Raw genomic sequence first — 20483 nt, forward strand, 5'->3', positions numbered from 1 at the left:
GGCATACACAGGAGGTCCTGTTAACCAACCTAGAGGGGGGGGGGCATACACAGGAGGTCCTGTTAACCAACCTAGAGGGGGGGGGGGGCATACACAGGAGGTCCTGTTAACCAAGAAGGGGGGGGGGGGGGGGGGGGGGACATACACAGGAGGTCCTGTTAACCAACCAAGACAGGGGGGGGGGGCGGGACATACACAGGAGGTCCTGTTAACCAACCAAGAGGGGGGGGGGGGGGGGGACATACACAGGAGGTCCTGTTAACCAACCTAGAGGAGGGGGGAACATACACAGGAGGTCCTGTTAACCAACCTAGAGGAGGGGGGAACATATAGGAGGTCCTGTTAACCTAGAGGGGGGGGGGGGGGGGGGGACATACACAGGAGGTCCTGTTAACCAACCAAGAGAGGGGGGGGGGGGGCGGGACATACACAGGAGGTCCTGTTAACCAACCAAGAAGGGGGGGGGGGGGGACATACACAGGAGGTCCTGTTAACCAACCTAGAGGAGGGGGGAACATACAGGAGGTCCTGTTAACCTAGAGGGGGGGGGGGGACATACACAGGAGGTCCTGTTAACCAACCTAGAGGGGGGAACATACAGGAGGTCCAGTTAACCTAGAGGGGGGGGGGGGGGGGGGGGGGACATACACAGGAGATCCTGTTAACCAACCTAGAGGAGGGGGGGGGGGCATACAGGAGGTCCTGTTAACCTAGAGGGGGGGGGGGTGGACACACACAGGAGATCCTGTTAACCAACCTAGAGGGGGGGGGGGGACATACAGGAGGTCCTGTTAACCAACCTAGGAACATACAGGAAGAAAAAAAAGGGAGGTACCATCTGAACTCTGAATTCTCATTTTAGGTTTCTGTTGCAAAATATTTTCATATGTTGGGCCCAAATGAACACAACCCAGGTTGCTGAGTCTACTTGGTGGGAAGGCTGAGATTGGCTATCAAGGTCACGTTGTGATGCGGTTGACAATACATTTTTTAAACATTTTTTTCTTTTCATTTTAGATCATAAAACTATAACAGTTGTACGGAAAGACTAAACGTCTGTGATTCTTTTTTTTTCTTTTTTAAAGACGAGCTATGTACAATAAACTACACCTATTGTAGAAGTTTCCATTTGTCAAAACATTAGGATGGTACAGACCGGTGTAGTAGCAAGCATCGACATGTTAAGGCCATTTAAAATACAACTACACACAGTAAAGGAAGAGGGGGAAAATTTACAAAAATAAATAAATAAATCCAACTCTTCTCCAACCCAATCTGAAATCAGCCTTTTCATTTCTGCTTCAGGCTCAACTGGGAAGGACCGTAGAAACAGAGATGACATTTTTGGAGGAACAAGGGACTGCCGTTGCCCATCGTCCAGTGACAGGGTGGGGTGAGCGGGAGAGTTAAAATCGGCTTCCTCACTAGGTTTTACCACAGTAGTCTTGATTTTGGATCTCTCAGGTCTGGAGCTAGTCAGTGTTGTAGGTCCTGGCCTTGTGAAGGAAGGGGTTTGGGGGGGGGAGGGGGGGCGTTACCTGGGGTTACCTGTGCCTGTTGAGGGCTAGTCTGATGGAGTTCTTCACCACCCGCTGGTGGTTACTGCTGGGGAGGGGAGAGGTCACATCTGGCAGCTCCATACTGGGAAGTCTCTGGAGAATGGACACACATGGCGAGAGAAACAAAAGCAGACACGTGCACACACATGCATGAACACACAGACATTATGAGATTTCAAATCAACTATTAATTTGAAGACTGCTTTCATGCATTCCAGCTAATAAAAGTCAGTACCTGTGTTCTTGACGAGTCGATAGTTGGAATAGGCATAGCCTTTACCCCACCAAGACGTTCCTGTTAAGAGAAACAAAACTAAATGAAATGCAATAATCGACTGACATAAAATCTCTGAATAATGTGAGGTGTGTATTTCTGGAGTGCAGTGGGTTGAGAGAAGAAGACTCACGACGTTCACCCCGTCCCCTTGCTCCTGGCCGTCGCTAGATAAAGGGAACGGCTCCTTGAATGCAGGGTCATCGCCGGACACCAGCTGGAGAGAGAGTGAGAGAAAGTGAGAGACTGACAACATCGTGACCTCATTAACCTGAGCAAAAACGTTTTCCTCAAAAAGTTTATATTTATACAGCTCCAGTAAGACAATAGTGAAAAGGGTGATTAATAAGTGCATCGATGACCTTGTCCCCAGTGACCGCACATACATATCTCAACCAGAAGCCATGGATTATAGGCAACATCCACACTGAGCTAAAGACTAGAGCTGCCGCTTTCAGTGAGTGGGTCACTAATCCGGAAGCTTACAGGAAATCCCGTTATGACCTCCGACAAGCCATTAAACAGGCAAAGCAGCAATACAGGAATAAGATTGAATCCTACTACGCTGGCTCTGACGCAGGTCGGATGTGGCAGGGCTTGCACACTATCACGGATTACAAAGGGAAACCCAGTCGCAAGCTGCCCAGCAACATGAGCCTACCAGAAGAGCTAAATGCCTTATGCTCGTTTCCGAGGCAAGCAACACAGCCATGCATGAGAGAACCTGGACTCGGCCCACACGCTGAAATAGATAAGACAGTAGTCTATTATCTATCCTGTTGCCTAGTCACTTTACCTCTTCCTATACGTACATAGCTACTTCCTGTATATAGCATTTTATTACCTGCTACTTCCTGTATATAGCATTTTATTACCTGCTACTTCCTGTATATAGCATTTTATTACCAGCTACTTCCTGTATATATATATCCATGTTATTTTTACTCATTGTTATCCACTTTGTATTTATTCCTCATGTCACTAATTCTATATTTGATCTTTAACTCTGCATTGTTGGAAAATAAGTTTTAAGAAAGCATTTCACTGTTAGTCTATGAAGCATTTGACAGGATTTAGTCTGGACGTGGAGGATAGTCCTGGACATATTCATCCCTCTCCTCACCAGATGTGCAGTGTCTCGTATCCTCTTGGGGAGTCCGTCCTGTGTGGGGGAGTGAGGTCTCTTGGATGCAGCGGTGGCTCCGTTCTGGTTCTGCTCTGTCGGGCTGGTTGTATCTCTCGAGGAGCCCAGGCAGGGTACCACGCTCCTGCCTACTACTGTAGGAATGGTGCTGCCTGCTGGAGGACTCACCTAGGGGTGAAAAACACAATGAGTAATAACACAACTTGAATGTTCAGTGTCAAATCACAAAGTGGCATTCACACCAACAAAGGACATGTGTCTTAATTGTGGGGCTGTCGTGTGCCTTTCTTGAAGCCCGTTAACAGGGAGGGGGGGGGGGGGGGGGGTAAAACAGGGGTTCCTTGAAGGTCAAGACATCAGCCAGCTGTACACAAAAGGACAGAGACAATAAGAGTGTCGGTAGCTACTGTTAAGTTCATGTTTTAAGTATCCCTATATTTCTGTTATTACGGGGCTATCACTCAGTCAAGAGTGCGCCTGCGCAGGAAGTCTAGTTGTTGTTGGACCGAGCCTGGAGTGTAATGGCTACCTTGTAGTGTGTTCATATAGTAGAGTAAACTTTGTTAAACTGGAACCTTGTCGTCGTGTCATTTCGAGTTAACAGCTACCATTGTTTCTGTTCAAACTGACAGGAGTCATTGTTTTCTACGGGAGCTCTAGCAAGCCTGCAATATACGTTTCCATGTAGAGCTTCTGCTGAGTAATCTAGATGTAACCTGTGTTCTGGAGAGTCGGTGTATTCATTTTACAATAGCAAATTCAACTCACCGGCTCTGCACCGTCTTTCAGTCTCTTGGACTGATCCTCCAGCGTAGGGGAGTGGAGCCTCTTGGCTCCGTTCTGGTTCTGCTCTGTGGAGCTGGTGCTGCCAGGGAGAGAGACCAGGCTCCTACCCACTACTGTAGGAATGGTGCTACCGACTGGGCCCGTTGGGGCAGAGGGCTCGGACTCTATAGGGAGAGAGGAGGAAAGAGGAGGTTAGGAGAAAGAGAAGGGAGAAAGAGAGACAGAGAAAGGAGTGATAGAAATGAGGAAAAAAAACAGAGCGAGGGAGAGAGTGAGAGAATGATTGAGAGGGAGACCGGTTACTAACCCAATCAACCACATTTCAACACTACTTTAAGTGCAATTTTCCACAGCAGTGACTTTCAACAACACTAGTATGTAGACCATGTATATCTGAGAGGAGAGACGAACTCTGGACACTCACTTGATCCAATGACGGGGATGGACAAACCCTGCTCCTGATCGGTCCTGGGTGGAGAGACGTCTGGCACGGAGGAGCTGGTCTCCACAAACAAAGAGACTGGCACCTTGGGGGGTGTCAAACTGCACGGCACAGAACAACAAGAGGAATATCGTTATATTCATCATTGCGCTATTAAGTTAAACATGTTATGATGACCTGAAACAAGGAGCATGAACTAATAAAAATATACATTTAATTTATTTTGTCAATATTGTGGAAAGAATGTTGACATCTGTATCTTGGAATAATTTATTTTTGGGGGGAAAAATCCTAAAACTTTGTGTCAAATGGTACCATTATGTTAAGTAGTGATGAGCTACAAGTATAAACTACATGTGACAGATCTTCTGCTGTAGCCTTGAACATTTTATAAACTGGGTGGCTCGAGTCCTGAATGCTGATTGGCTGACAGCTGTGGTATATCCGACCGTATACCACGGGTATGACAAAACATGTATTTTACTGCTCCAATTACGTTGGTAACCAGTTTATAATAGCAATAAGGCACCTTGGGGGTTTGTGGTATATGGCCGATATACCACGGCTAAGGGCTGTAACCAGGCACTCCACTTTGCGTCTTGCTTAAGAACAGCCCTTAGCCGTGGTATATTGGCCATATACCACACCCACCTTGTGCCTTATTGCTTAATTCTACAAGTGTCCCTGGTTCTCCCCTGTTCTATGTGAGGAGTACCCACCTGTCGTCTGTGTCCGAGGCGGCCGGCCTGGACGGCTTGCAGACGGAGGTGGGAGAGCTGAAGGGAGTCCCGGTGTCAGTGTCTCTGGAACTGTCCAGCTGACTGCCATCGAGAGAGGAACGCTTGGAAGTCCCTCCGTTGGAGTTGCGGTTCAGCTCCACTATGCTCTGTAGTGAGGGGAGGGGGGAAAGATGGGTGTGGGAAGGAGGAGGCGAGAGGGACAAGGAGAGAACAAAAACTTAGTACAAAGCCAATCACAAGATGATGATTCGTTCAAATGCATTTCTTAAATAAATATGTCTAAACTACACATTGGCTTTTTCTCAATATCCCCTCTCCTGGCCCCCCTTTTCAAAACGCATTGAGAACAAGGGCCGAGGGGAGGGCCCTTGAAATCCGGTTGAGGAGGAGACCAGGAATGTCAGAAAGGAAATGGAGCTAGAGCCTGAAGAGTATTCATCCTACCCTCTTCTTCCTCTGCACCAGCTCAACAGGAAGGTACTGGTGCAGCTGCTTCTTCTTCACGTGCGTCGCTTCGATCTTCATCCCATCCTTCAGCATGGTGATGTTGTTGGCCTGCCTGTAAACTGCAGAAAGGGGTCATGGGACATGGAGTCATTTAGAGCTCCCTCTACCAGCATTGACAGACGTAAAAGGGATAGTTCACTCAAATTATTAAATTACACATTGGTTTCCTTAGCATATAAGCAGTCTATGGACACAATTTGACAGCAATTCATGCTTTGGTTTAGTTCCCTAGCCCTGTTTCCACATGCTAAAGCTTTAGCATTTGTGGCACAAATCCCATTCAAGTCATGGGACTGATATTAGCATTTTTCGCACATCTTATTCAAATCATCCAAAAGTATCTAGAATTGATTGCGAAGCTCAACGAAGTCACTTAAAGATGATTTGAACATGATGCGCCAAAAATGCTAATATCAGTCCCATGAATTGAATGGGATTTGTGCCACAAATGCTAAAACGTGAGCATGTGGAAACCGTGCCAGGGAAATTTGGGTGAACTAACCCTGTGTGTGTGTGTGTGTGTGTGTGTGTGTGTGTGTGTGTGTGTGTGTGTGTGTGTGGTATTACCTGTGTCTGTGAAGGACTGGATGTCGTAGGTCAGGTCGATGTTGACGCTCTCGGTGTTCTCCACTTTCTTGAAGATGATCCCAATGAACCACATGGAGACAAACTCGTTCCTTTTGGAAGACGACACAAATATCAGCTGGGTACATTTTATCTATGACATTTATCAAACATCTAAAAATGTTTCAAATCTGATCATTCAAGACAGACAAGTTCCAAATCGTCTCCATGTGCTCCCTGGTGGCAGCTTGAGTCAGTTTGTCCTGCGGGGTGCCTGACTAAAAAACAATCAGTTGGTCCTGCGGGGTGCCTCACTAAAAAACAATCAGTTGGTCCTGCGGGGTGCCTCACTAAAAAACAATCAGTTGGTCCGGCGGGGTGCCTCACTAAAAAACAATCAGTTGGTCCTGCGGGGTGCCTCACTAAAAAACAATCAGTTGGTCCTGCGTGGTGCCTCACTAAAAAACAATCAGTTGGTCCTGCGGGGTGCCTCACTAAAAAACAATCAGTTGGTCCTGCGGGGTGCCTCACTAAAAAACAATCAGTTGGTCCTGCGTGGTGCCTCACTAAAAAACAATCAGTTGGTCCTGCGGGGTGCCTCACTAAAAAACAATCAGTTGGTCCTGCGGGGTGCCTCACTAAAAAACAATCAGTTGGTCCTGCGGGGTGCCTCACTAAAAAACAATCAGTTCGTCCTGCGGGGTGCCTCACTAAAAAACAATCAGTTGGTCCTGCGGGGTGCCTCACTAAAAAACAATCAGTTGGTCCTGCGGGGTGCCTCACTAAAAAACAATCAGTTGGTCCTGCGGGGTGCCTCACTAAAAAACAATCAGTTGGTCCTGCGTGGTGCCTCACTAAAAAACAATCAGTTGGTCCTGCGGGGTGCCTCACTAAAAAACAATCAGTTGGTCCGGCGGGGTGCCTCACTAAAAAACAATCAGTTGGTCCTGCGTGGTGCCTCACTAAAAAACAATCAGTTCGTCCTGCGGGGTGCCTCACTAAAAAACAATCAGTTGGTCCTGCGGGGTGCTTCACTAAAAAACAATCAGTTCGTCCTGCGGGGTGCCTCACTAAAAAACAATCAGTTGGTCCTGCGGGGTGCCTCACTAAAAGACAAACAACCATGAATTCTTCCCACTAGCACTTCTCTTCCCCTACTAGCACCGACTTTGCTTGTCGCTACTTTGATGTAAAATGTAGTTACTATGACGTGGTTGTCTCACCTAGCTACCTTAAGATCGATCCAATAACTAAGTCGCTACAGATAAGTGTTTTCTAAATGACTCAAATGTAAATGTAAAAAATGCTAACTAGCATTAGCGGAATGAAGCATATACCCACAGCCTTCCAGTCATTGTGCTAATTCTAGTTAGCGATTGCGCTAGCGCTAATTAGCAACTTCCTTCAAACGGCACGCAAAATGATATTCACGAGTTCATCGGTCTCTGCGGAAGTAGATAAAGGGCCTCAGTGCCAAAACCTCAGAGTATTCCTTTAAGTGAAATCTCCACCTATGCGGGGCACAAGGCCATGCAAAATAAACTCGCTCAGTGCACAAAAGTAAAAAAATAAAATAAAAGGTTTCCGTCTTGTGCCCTAATGAACACAACTCCAATATTTCTGGTGCCTTCAAACTTCAAAAGGTGTGGAGTGTAGAGACTCACTCGCTACAGCTCTCCTTGTTCCCGGGGAAGGATGTGGGGTTGACGTGTGCCAGGGTGATGTACTCGTTCCTCTCCAGGTTCCCCACCAGGACACGGATCTTAGACTCCACCAGACCGATCCTAGAGGGAGAGGAACAGACAGGAGGTTCATAACATTACTGGGGTCAGAGACATATCTTTAGAGTTGGGACACCTTTTAGAATGGACGCCTTGTTAGAGCCTTTGAGCATTCCATTTATCCATTCATGACGAGAATTTGGAATCTTGTACAAAGCACTGTTTAAATTTCTGAAAATGTTGTGAACGGCTATTTGTCAATATTATGCCTTCAGAAAGTGTTCACACTCCTTGAATTTTTCCAAATTTTATTGTGTTACAGCCTGAATTTAAAATGGCTTGAATTGATATTTTGTGCAACTGACCTACACACAATACCCATAATGTCAAAGTGGAATGAAGCTTAAAAAAAAAAAAGTTTACAAATGAATGAAGAAATTAAAATAAGCGAGGTTTTCCAATGCCTCGCAAAGGGCACCTACTGGTAAATCGTTTAAAAAAAAAAAAGCAGACATTGAATATCCATTTGAGAATGGTGAAGTTATTATACTTTGGATGGTGTATTAAAACATTCTGTCACTACAAAGATAGAGACATCCTTCCTAACTCAGTTGCTGGTGAGGAAGGAACCCGCTCAGGGATTTGGACAATGAGCTAGAAGAGTCACACCTGATTTCGCCTACTCCCGCCTGCCTTCCATCTTTGAGGACACGTATTTCCATTGTTAGAGCGGTCACTCGACTATCTTGTCAATATAATAGAAAAGCCTGGCGTTTACCGGTTTGACTCGTTTGCCTAGGGTAAGACGCCAAACAGATCTTATAGGCCCTTAGGAGCACCACATTCCCATGTAAAACACTTACCATTCTAATTGGTTTTCTTCTGTGGATGCACTGGCAGTCAGAACAATATAATGCCTGTTAAAGACAAAACATAAATTGGCATGCAAATAAACACCGTTCAACTATTTCAACATTTAAAATGCAAAAAAAACACAAAAAAAACAGGGAAATAAACATTGAAATATATAAATACGTACTTGTACTTCAGGAAAAAGTTGGGCGGATGGAACAGTTTGGACCAGTCGGTTTTCCCCTGAAGGATGTCATCTGTGACACTGAGACCTGTTGGATGTCAGACATTTAGTCATCTCTTGTGTACAGACGCATGTAACATAGGACGGTATCATAGCATCCGTCAACAGAATGTGGGATGCAACGATTAACGAGGAACTTTATTCCCGCTGCCCAGATTCCCCCCCACCCCCCACAGATCATTTGGACAAATCATGACTTCACATCTTCCGGATTTCAGAAGTGGAGGGGACATTTGGCCATTGCTTTCCTGAGAGAGTCTCTGTTTAAGTGGGGGTGGAGAATTCTCTAGGTTGGTTAGGGTCTCCTCTCATAAAGATACCTCCTCACTACATGGCGTAATAATATGTAAAAAGCTTTTAGAGATTAATCCTGCTGTAAACATAGGGAGAAATATTGATTTATTTTTTGCCATTTAGCAGACACATTTATTATCCAAAGCGACTCGCAGTCACACCTGCCTACGTATTTATGTATTGGTGGCCTGATCTAGGATCAGTTTAGCCTTTTAGCTCATAATGAACATGATAATATGGACGGGGGGGTGGGACCTGATCCTAGATCAGCCAGGTTAGGGTCAGGAGTTAGGTACCCACCGTATTTGAACTCCTCGCTCATGATGGTGCGTGTGGAAGTGGAGACGTTGTAGGTGGAGTTCTGCTGGGGGTAGGCTGGCGTGATGATGGGCATCAGGTGGTACCTGTCTGACGGGTTAACCTGGAAACGGGTAGAGAGCAGAGTTGGCACAGGGCAAGAGCAGATTTATTCCCCACAGACACACACAGCATCTTCAAAATAAGCATTTTATTAATTTGTTTTGTTCATCCCATATATTTCTTGTGGAATTTGTGCATCTCGAACACACACTCAACAGCAGACACCTACTCGTGGATCCCAAACAGGCAGATTCAGATTGCTGTCTTCAGGCTGTTTCAAAAGCACAGGATTCGGCCATTCCCTACAGAACAGATTGAGGGAATTGATAGCCTTTCAAAACAATGGAGATTTAAAAGCAACAATATTTATTTATCATAGCGGGTCATCCACTATACAGGCTACCCATATAATCATCACCCATTTAAACTAATCAGGGCCCATATCATCATCACCCATTTAAACTAATCAGGGCCCATATCATCATCACCCATTTAAACTAATCAGGGCCCATATCATCATCACCCATTTAAACTAATCAGGACCCATATCATCACCCATTTAAACTAAATCAGGGCCCATATCAAACCCATTTAAACTAATCAGGGCCCATATCATCATCACCCATTTAAACTAATCAGGGCCCATATAATCATCATCCATTTAAACTAATCAGGGCCCATATCATCATCACCCATTTAAACTAATCAGGGCCCATATAATCACACCCATTTAAACTAAATCAGGGCCCATATAATCATCATCATCACCCATTTAAACTAAATCAGGGCCCATATCATCACCCATTTAAACTAAATCAGGGCCCATATCAAACCCATTTAAACTAATCAGGGCTCATATAATCATCATCATCATCACCCATTTAAACCAATCAGGGCATATATCAAACCCATTTAAACTAATCAGGGCCCATATCAAACCCGTTTAAACTAATCAGGGCCCATATCAAACCCATTTAAACTAATCAGGGCCCATACTCACACAGTGCCTCAGATAAGAGCTGATCTAGAGTCAGGTCTCCCTTATACATTGTGATTTAAAAAAAAGGCACAATCCTGGATGAGTACTGGATATGGAATGTAAAGCGAGGGTATGGGGCTCCTTGTGTACCATTTGGAGAAGACGAGGAAGAACTTGTGTACGAGAGTGGCTGCCACAGCGTTGGGGTAGAGCTGGCAGGTCCTGGCTACCAGCATGGCCCAGGAGACTCCACCCAGGAAGCCCAACATGTTGGAGTAGATTCCACGGCCTGGGGCACAGGGAGGTGGGGGGGACAGGGAGGGGGGGGGGGGGGGGGGGGGCAGGGAGGGGGGGGGGGGCAGAGGGGTAATCAGATATGCCATTTCACAGATGCTTTAGTGCAAAGCAACTAACATTCACGTGTGCATAAAATGTGTTAACAAAATGGGTCATATTCAGTAGGTTCAAAACAGAAAAGACCAGTCAGAAAAGGGGGAAGTTCTACAATCTGAACTACTTGTCCAATTTAAAAAAAAGCTCAATTTAGTTTCCCAGTCTTAAAATATATCTAGAAATGTTACGTGTGCCTTAATGAACACATCCCCGGTCACACAGCCACCTCCAGTAGAGTGCTGTATCCGGTTAGGTACAGTTACAGGGTCAACTGTCTGCAATAGTGGTCCTCTGTAACTCAGCTGGTTATAATAGATGTATATAGTGACTTTCTAAATCAGCCCATGTAGTCACAGCTCTTTACATAGTAAGGGGGAAACTCACCTCATCCACCACCAATGTGTAGCACCCACCTCAGTGATGCCATCAGTGGAGAGGTGAGGAGTGATTACATGCCAATTAGGAATGAGGTGGATGATTAGGTGGCCATGATGGAAATGCAGCCAGGTTGGGAATTTAGCCATGACCCCCGGGGTCAACACCCCCTACTCTTACGATTAGTGCCATGGGAGTTTTAGTGACCACAGAGAGTCAGGGCACCTATTTAACGTCCCATCCAAAAGATGGCACCCTACACAGGGCAATGTCCCCTTCACTGCCCTGGTATCTTCTTAGACCAGAGGGAAGAGTTCCCCCTACTGGCTCTCCGACACCACATCCAGCAGCTTCTGGTCTCCCATCCAGGGACCAACCCTGCTTAGCTTCAGAGGCAAGCCAGCAGTGGGATGCAGGGTGGTATGCACTTGCAATGCTAGGGTAGTGGGTTCGATTTTCAGGACCACCCATACGTAAAATGTTTGAACCCATTACTTTAAGTTACGTTGGATAAAAGCGTCTTGCTGAATATCAAACATTACAGCCTATAATATTAAATGGTATAAAATTAAATGACCTCAATATCCTAAATGATTAAATGGTAGATATTAATGACAAATATATGACATTCTATTCTAGGTGCTGACTCACGTTTGGCCCACAGCTTGATGGCCCTCAGGGTTAGTCTGAAGTTCTCCTTGTTTGGTACCAAGTACAGGATCTCATCTGTCACTCTGCAGCCTGGAGGAAAGAGGAGAGAGAAGAAATCCTGTGTCTCAGAAAAGTCTAATTGCTCACAACAAGAGTAAAGGGAGGGATGTTAGTTCCACACTGATGTCATTCCAAAGCTGGTGCTGTAGTTGGGTAACAGAGTTTAACATGACTACAGATATGGGTACCATGTACATAGTACCATATATTACTATGTACTAGTACTAGGTTCTATGTAGTACCAAATATTACTACATACTAGGTTCAATGTGGTACCATGTACTAGGTTCTATGTAGTACCGTGTATTAATACTGGGTTCTATGTAGTACAATGTATTACTATGTCCTAGTACTAAGTAGTACCATTTATTACTACATACTAGTACAGTACTATGTTCTAGGTAGTACCATGTATTACTACATACTAGTACAGTACTATGTTCTAAGTAGTACCATGTAATATTCCTATGTACAGTGCCTTCAGAAAGTATTCATACCCTCTTAGGCCTCACCCCCCCTATCTGAGATATCTACTGCAGCCCTCATCCTCCACATACAACACCCGTTCTGCCAGTCACATTCTGATAAAGGTCACAAAAGCACACATATTTTCAGTTCACTGCAGCTAGTGACTGGAACGAGCTGCAAAAACCACTCAAACTGGACAGTTTTATCTCAATCTCTTAATTCAAAAGACTCAATCATGGACTTTTACTGACAGTTGTGGCTGCTTTGTGTGATGTATTGTTCTCTCTACCTTCTTGCCCTTTGTGGTGTCTGTGCACAAAAATTTTGTACCATGTTGTGCTGCTACCATGGTGCTGTCATGTTGCTACCATGTTGTGTTGTCATGTGTTGCTGCCTTGCTATGTTGTTGTTGACATGCTATGTTGATGTCTAAGGTATCTCTTTATGTAGTGTTGTCTCTTGTCGTGATGTGTGTTTTGTCATATATACACTACCGTTCTAAAATTTGGGGTCACCTCGAAATGTCCTTGTTTTTTAAAAAGCAAACGTTTGGTCCATTAAAACAACATCAAAACGCCTCACAAGTCCTCAACTGGGAGCTTCATTAAATAGTACCTGCAAAACACCAGTCTCGACCTCAACAGTGAAGAGGCGACTCCGGGATGCAAAGAAAAAAGCCATCTCTGCCTAGAAGGCCAGCATCCCGGAGTCGCCTCTTCACCTTTGAGGTTGAGACTGGTGTTTTGTGGGTACTATTTAAAGAAGCTGCCAGTTGAGGACATGTGAGGCGTCTGTTTCTCAAACTAGACACTCCTATTTCTATTCTGGTTAGAGACAGTTTGCTCTGTTCTGTGAAGGGAGTAGTACACAGTGTTGTAGGAGATCTTCAGTTTTTTTGGGGCAATTTCTCACATGGAATAGCCTTCATTTCTCAGACAAGAATAGACTGACGAGTTTCAGAAGAAAGTTTGTTGTTTCTGGCCATTTTGAGCCTGTAATCGAACCCACAAATGCTGATGCTCCAGATACTCAACTAGTCTAAAGAAGGACAGTTTCATTGCTTCTTGAGTCAGAACAACAGTTTTCAGCTGTGCTAACATAATTGCAAAAGGGTTTTCTAATCCTCAATTAGGCTTTTAAAATGATAAACTTGGATTAGTTAACACAATGTGCCATTGGAACACAGGAGTGATGGTTGCTGATAATGGGCCTCTGTACGTCTATGTAGATATTCCATTAATAAATAAAAATCTGCCGTTTCCAGCTACAATAGTCATTTACAACATTAACAATGTCCACACTGTATTTCTGATCAATTTGATGTTATTTTAAATGGACAAAAGGACATTTCCAAGTGACCCCAAACTGGTAGGCCGTCATTGTAAATAAGAATGTGTATTTTTGTTCAGTATATTACTATTGATGGATTATATTAAAATGTAACATGTTTCAAGTTAAACTGTAGTGTGTATCCTGTTTAGTGAATGATTACTGGGAGTATTAATGGAGTTCAGGACATGAAACTGTGTGTATGCTCATTTAGAAAGGTTGACCTAATGAGATAAGAGGAAATTGCCTATGATCAGAGAGCAGGGTCAGGCACAGGAAAATGAAGATGGACGTGGTGAGATTCTGACTATCTGGCCAAACAAAGAGACGACCGTGGACATTCCACAGGAGAAAGGAGGGGAACTCACTGGGACTACAGAATGTATAGCTGGGGAAGTGACACCTACAAGCAGGGAAGAGTAAGATGTTTTGTGAACTTTCTAATTGTATGTACTCAGCTGATCAAATCAAATGTATTTATATGGGCGGCAGGGTAGCCTAGTGGTTAGAGCGTTGGACTAGTAACCGAAAGGTTGCAAGTTCAAATCCCCGAGCTGACAAGGTACAAATCTGTCGTTCTGCCCCTGAACAGGCAGTTAACCCACTGTTCCTAGGCCGTCATTGAAAATAAGAATTTGTTCTTAACTGACTTGCCTAGTTAAATAAAGGTAAAATAAAAAAATAAAACATAGCCCTTCTTACATCAGCTGATATCTCAAAGTGCTGTACAGAAACCTAGCCTAAAGCCCCAAACAGCAAGCAAAGCAGGTGTAGAAGCACGGTGGCTAGGAAAAACTCCCTAGATAGGCCAAAACCTAGGAAGAAACCTAGAGAGGAACCAGGCTATGAGGGGTGGCCAGTCCTCTTCTGGCTGTGCCGGGTGGAGATTATAACAGAACATGGCCAAGATGTTCAAATGTTCATAAATGCCCAGCATGGTCAAATAATAATAATCACAGTAGTTGTCGAGGGTGCAACAGGTCAGCACCTCAGGAGTAAATGTCAGTTGGCTTTTCATAGCCGATCATTAAGAGTATCTCTACCGCTCCTGCTGTCTCTAGAGAGCTGATAACAGCAGGTCTGGGACAGGTAGCACGTCCGGTGAACAGGTCAGGGTTCCATAGCCACATGGCATCCTTGGTATTAAACACCTGAAACTTCTCTTGAGCTTTTGGTCTCAATTCCTCATTGCAAAGAGGTTGCAATAGCATTTTCGTTTTGAACACTATGTACTAGTCCTGTGTGGCTTAGTAGGTAGAGAATAGTGCTTGAACGCCAAGGGTTGTGGGTACAATTCCTGTGTAAAACATATGCTTGCATAAGTTGCTTTGGATAAAAGCATCTGCTAAATGTCATGTATTATTATTACTACTAGTACCACAGGAAGAGAGCGCATTAGTACCACAGGAAGAGAGCGCATTAGTACCACAGGAAGAGAGCGCATTAGTACCACAGGAAGAGAGCGCATTAGTACCACAGGAAGAGAGCGCATTAGTACCACAGGAAGAGAGCGCATTAGTACCACAGGAAGAGAGCATTAGTACCACAGGAAGAGAGCATTAGTACCACAGGAAGAGAGCATTAGTACCACAGGAAGAGAGCATTAGTACCACAGGAAGAGAGCATTAGTACCACAGGAAGAGAGCATTAGTACCACAGGAAGAGAGCATTAGTACCACAGGAAGAGAGCATTAGTACCATTGAGGCTGCGGATGCAGCGGATGTCCAGGTTCCTCAGGTGGGAGTCTCCTCTCAGATCCAGGTTATCTGGGATGGACTGCAGAGCCAGCCGCGCAAACAGCAGGTCAATCTGCCCGGCAACAAGACAGAGCAGGTACACTTTAATTACACTGGGCTCAATTTCACAACGTCTCTGAATAGAAGTACAGATCTAGGATCAGGTGGGAACACCCACTAATTCAGTAGGACAAAAAAATAAAAAGCCAAACATGATCCTAGATCAGTACTCCTATTGGCGGCTTGTGAATTCTAAAACGTTGGAGTCCAATACTACTTATAGTCTGTATCTACTACAGGATATTGTGATTTTGGGTGATTAAATAGTGATTATGTTATAACCATGTTTCTGCCAATAGTATACTATAGCTACCTATGCTTTCTGTTCAAATATGCAAAAAAAAATCACGCAATCTTGGGTCCGGCAGCTCGTTTCTGACTAAGCGTATCATAAACCTCTCATTTCCAGGGTCTGTTCTTCACTTCAAGACTGTGTTGAGGTTGATCTACAGCCTGACCTGGGTTCTGTTCAATATGAACGGCAATGTGTTGGATGTGAATGTAGAATGAATGTGTTCGCTCCATCGTTAAAGATTTGGGTTGGTGAAAATCCACTCTGATGGTGTACCTATCTCACAGAGTGTTGAAATTAGACACCATTTGTACATCCAAAACCCCTTTACCTCGATGCCGTCAAACTTGAATTTGATCACAGGTACAAAGGCATCCTCCACCGCCTGAAAGAAGAAGTGCATCGTGTTTAAAGCAATTTGACAGGCCAAGTCAAAGGTACAGCAGAACACACAGATAGCTATAATATACATGAAGAAAATATCTTGTGGACTTTTAGTGGTCATGCCTCAGCCTCCAGCACATTTACAGTGTGAATGTAGGTTACAATCCGGTGTAGTTTACAATGCCTTTTGACACAATCGCTCTTAATTTTTCCTACACTGTCATCCTCTCGCACTCTATTCAATAAAATATGAGATTCCTTGTTTTTTTTTTAAACTATACGAATTTTATCCTGAGAATTTATTATTGTATATTTTTTTTAAACCTCACCCGTAGGTCTTTGATCTCTTCGTGCAGTTTGAGCTTTGCAAAGAATGAGTCGAAGAAGTCTGTCCTCTCCACGTGTCGCGGCGATACACACAAGGCATCAATATCCGCCCCTGCAACACAAACATGCACAAAACTTAACTATACCTTTGACAGCACACAACAGGTGTCTCATGCAGACACACACACACACGTGTTCTCTTTAAGAGTCAGGATAGGACATTACCTTTAGTGTGAACTCCAAGCCGGTAAGACCCAAAGGTGAAGATCTTTCCCCCCACATTGGTTATCGCCGATGGTGGGAGGTTCTGAGGGGAATTAACGTCAATATCACTCAGCATGCTTCCACATCATTCTCCCATTGATATCATAGCAGAGTAGGAATGATTTGCTGTCTGTAAAGCAACCACTGATGCACACAGTTCAGTCATCGTTGTTCTTCAAAGAACCTACCTTCGTTTCACTGATCTCGGCAATCCATTCCTTGACAAATGAATTCAACTTCCCAAGAACTGCGAGTCTGTGGGAAGTAGCATGACGGCAATCAATTCACCTGTCCACTACGAAACCCAGCATGTCCCGAACACACATATGAAAAGAACGTAACCTACAACTCTTTAACCTGGAAAACATCTAAGCAAAACAAAGGGCATCTAAACGAACAAATACCACTCAACTTCAACCAGCGTCTGTATTCACTGAAAGTCTCAGAGCACGAGTGCGGCTGATACAGGATCAGTTTTATGTTTTAGAACTTAATGAATAAGATTATACGGAGAGGGGAGGACTTGATCCTAGATCAGCACACTTCCTCTGAGTCATTTTTTTGAATACGGGTCCAGGCGTGAGTTAAGTCTGACAAAGACCTCCGAGTGGAAACATTGCACAATAAAAGATACAAATAACCTATGGGAGTATTCATCCGTGTGGAGGCATCTTTTCCTATATTTCATGAGAACGCCATCTCACCTGTGGTTGAGTTCGTCCTCATCCTCGAACACCCCAAAGGGTTTCATGGCCTCGCTGAGCTTGTGTGTGTACTGATGGTCCACCTCCCTGGGGAAGGCCATGCTAATGGACGAGGTAATGCCATAGTGTTTCTGAGGCTGCTGCCCGCCATGCATACTGTTACGGTTCCTGTACAAGTCAACACAGAGAGGAGGAAGAGTATGTTATATATATATATGATAGATATCCTGTTGAATTGTTCAAAGTTGTTTGCAGTACATATACTTCAGTCTAGCCAACTAAACGCAACAGGGAAGGAAGTTCCTGATGAACTCCACCAACGGAGTTGAGCAGACCAGGTTTTGTGGAATTCAGCCCTGACTACATTGATTCACCTGAGGTCAATACTTCTTCTTGAGCATTATGTTTATTAGTTATCACGTAGCTACCTAAACGTTAGCAATCAATGTGTTCCCCCCTCCGCAAGCCACCCATTTACTCTATAGCGCGCTACATTCCATAAACAATATTTGCATTTGAAGAGCCATCCTACGTTTAGCGCACTCACTGGGTGAAAATCAAACACACAAACCGTGGACTAACTTAAAGTTACTTTGATGGTGCTTCATTCATTTCCGATTCATTGAGTTGGTCTGGATAGATTAAGCACAAATAGGGAACTAACGAGGGAACGAACATGACGCCGGCGTCAGCTCCAAATGACCTGTTATTGGTCACTACACAGACAGGGATGTTTACAACAAAATAAGCCAACCAGCTAATGTTAGCGCATGTGTAAGCAAGTTAGTTAGCAACAATGTTGGCTATTAAGTCGGGTAGCTAGCACACGTTAACGACCATACATCTATATGATCATCTAGCTATAAACAGGAACTCAAAGGCTATAACGTTAACGTCGTTAGCTAACAAGTTAGCTAGCTAACGTTAACTAGCGCTGATTATAAACAAAATACCGTTAATCAACAATTAGTTAGATAACGTTAGCTAGCTACAATGAAATACAAACAACGACATATAAAAACACATCGAGCCACCAAGCTACTTTAGAAATATATATGATGTCGAGTAGCAAGTTAGCAAAGTTAAGATGTACCAAATAGCTAGGCCTTTGTTAGCTACGCTAACTCCCTCAGCCTCGCATTGTTGTGATGATAGCCGTTCGCTAGCAGTGTTAGCCTAGCTAGCTAACGTTAGATATTCTATCATATTTCTACAACAACACACATGTTGAAGAGTGAACAACATTACAACGTCTTTAGCATGTGTGCAACTTACGCTGACATTTCTTTCATGACCCACCGATAACTTTCTCTTTTCCTTAGAACAAACTTGTAGAAAACATGTAAACTCAGCCAGCAGCAGCCCCGACCCTATTTATAACAATAGCTAGTTAGTTACACTCCAATATGGCGCTCAAGCCGTCTCTGTATCCCGACAAGCTTTGCACAGTGAGATTCTGTCGTCATTTCCGGCCATAAATCCATAAACATCCACAGTGGACTTTTTTGTTGTTGTTGTGTACTTACTTTGATTTTCCAAAATAACATGATGTATACGATAGTTATACTCAGTACCCACCGTATGAGTATAGAATTTGTTCATCAATAATCCAGTGAGTTTTTGAGGGAACAATTTGAAAAAGCCATGTAAACAAATGTGTCAAATGACATTATTTTGTTATAATAAAGTGTATGATGCCATGCTACTGCAGTGTATGAGGATGGCATGGGACCTGGTCTTCATTAAGTTTGTGAGCATACTACAGTATTTGAAATGACTGTAATGACAAAGACTGTATTTTCAAAGACTGTAACACCTAGCGTTTGTGAGCATTGTACTGCGTCTTCCCTTTTTGTGGCATAGGTTGCATCTAGTGGCAGCGATGGGATCACGTCCAGTGGTCTTACATGGTGTTGGGGAAACATTCTCACTGCACTTGGGGCTATGTAAGCAAGGATATTTCTTAAGAGAGAGAATACTGTAAAATGTATGTAAGTGGTTAGAGCGTTGGGCCAGTAACCGAAAGGTTGCTAGATCAAATCCCAGAGCTAACAAGGTAAAAATCAGTCGTTCTGAACAAGGCAGTTAACCCACTGTGTCTAGGCCGTCATTGTCAATAAGAATTTGTTCTTAACTGGCTTGTCTAGTTAAATATTCTCTTTTATTTTTTTATTCTCCAGCTACATGACCATTTAGTGGGGTTCAACCACAAGGCCTCACAGACACCTTCCCTCTTCTGACAGAGCAATTCACCTTAGGTCTCCCAGACCATAGGCAAACTTGTTATTAGCCACTGGTGTAATAAAGTGAATCCTCCTGGGGTAGGTCATAGCCAGTGTATCAGATGGGGAGCTGTAAAACTCACTGCTCAGCCTGAAGTGTCGCCCCTTGTGCTGTTGAGGAAAGCCTTTTTCAATAGCTTGATGGGTTGGAATGCTTCAAGAGAAAAGTCAAGTGTGTTTGGGTGGGCAGAGATTCTCGGTTCAAGTCTTGGTATGAGCTGAATCAGGGGGAAATGGTATTGGCTAAACTAGCAACATGATGTGCTTTACACTTGCTTACCTAGGCAGTTGGGGTTCAAATCAATTATGTATGGTTTTAAACCCACAGAGGTACACACCTTAGCTCACAGATCACTGCATCTGTACATAGCCCATTCAACTACCTCATCCCCAAATTGTTATTTATTTATTTATTTTTTGCTCCTTTGCACCCCAGTATCTCTACTTGCACATTCATCTTCTGCACATTTATCACTCCAGTGTTTAATTGCTAAATTGTAATTACTTCGCCACTACGGCCTATTTATTGCCTTACCTCCCTTATCTTACCTCATTTGCACACAGTATATATATTTTTTTCCTATTGTGTTATTGACTGTACGTTTGTTTATTCCATGTGTAACTCTGTGTTGTTGTTTGTGTCGCACTGCTTTGCTTTATCTTGGCCAGGTCGCAGTTGTAAATGAGAACT

General features: G+C 44.0%; 1 protein-coding gene across 1 annotated transcript; it reads right to left on the reverse strand.

The window, feature by feature from the left end:
- Positions 1-715: 715 nt before the first annotated feature.
- On the reverse strand, positions 716-18932 carry LOC129865049 (poly(A) polymerase gamma-like). Its single transcript, XM_055937482.1, has 23 exons — positions 18786-18932; positions 17511-17678; positions 16995-17061; positions 16768-16849; positions 16545-16654; positions 16163-16216; positions 15441-15552; positions 11886-11975; positions 10617-10755; positions 9717-9789; positions 9428-9548; positions 8777-8861; positions 8601-8654; positions 7681-7800; positions 6020-6129; positions 5390-5511; positions 4925-5091; positions 4188-4306; positions 3746-3927; positions 2957-3145; positions 1967-2050; positions 1795-1854; positions 716-1652 (listed from the first exon to the last, which is right to left on the reverse strand). Exons 1-23 carry the CDS (start codon positions 18800-18802, stop codon positions 1545-1547), a joined length of 2433 nt encoding a protein of 810 aa, XP_055793457.1. The 5' UTR covers positions 18803-18932; the 3' UTR covers positions 716-1544.
- Between the last annotated feature and the right edge of the window lie 1551 nt (positions 18933-20483).

This window comes from Salvelinus fontinalis, chromosome 1 (genome assembly GCF_029448725.1).
Source record: "Salvelinus fontinalis isolate EN_2023a chromosome 1, ASM2944872v1, whole genome shotgun sequence".
Taxonomy (NCBI): domain Eukaryota; kingdom Metazoa; phylum Chordata; class Actinopteri; order Salmoniformes; family Salmonidae; genus Salvelinus; species Salvelinus fontinalis.

Coding starts and splice junctions, on each gene's coding strand:
- LOC129865049 (XM_055937482.1), bottom strand. Junction 7,801..8,600: donor GAAGAAAACCAATTAGAATG/GTAAGTGTTTTA, acceptor CTCTCCCTCTAG/GATCGGTCTGGTGGAGTCTA. Junction 3,928..4,187: donor CATCCCCGTCATTGGATCAA/GTGAGTGTCCAG, acceptor CTCTCCCTATAG/AGTCCGAGCCCTCTGCCCCA.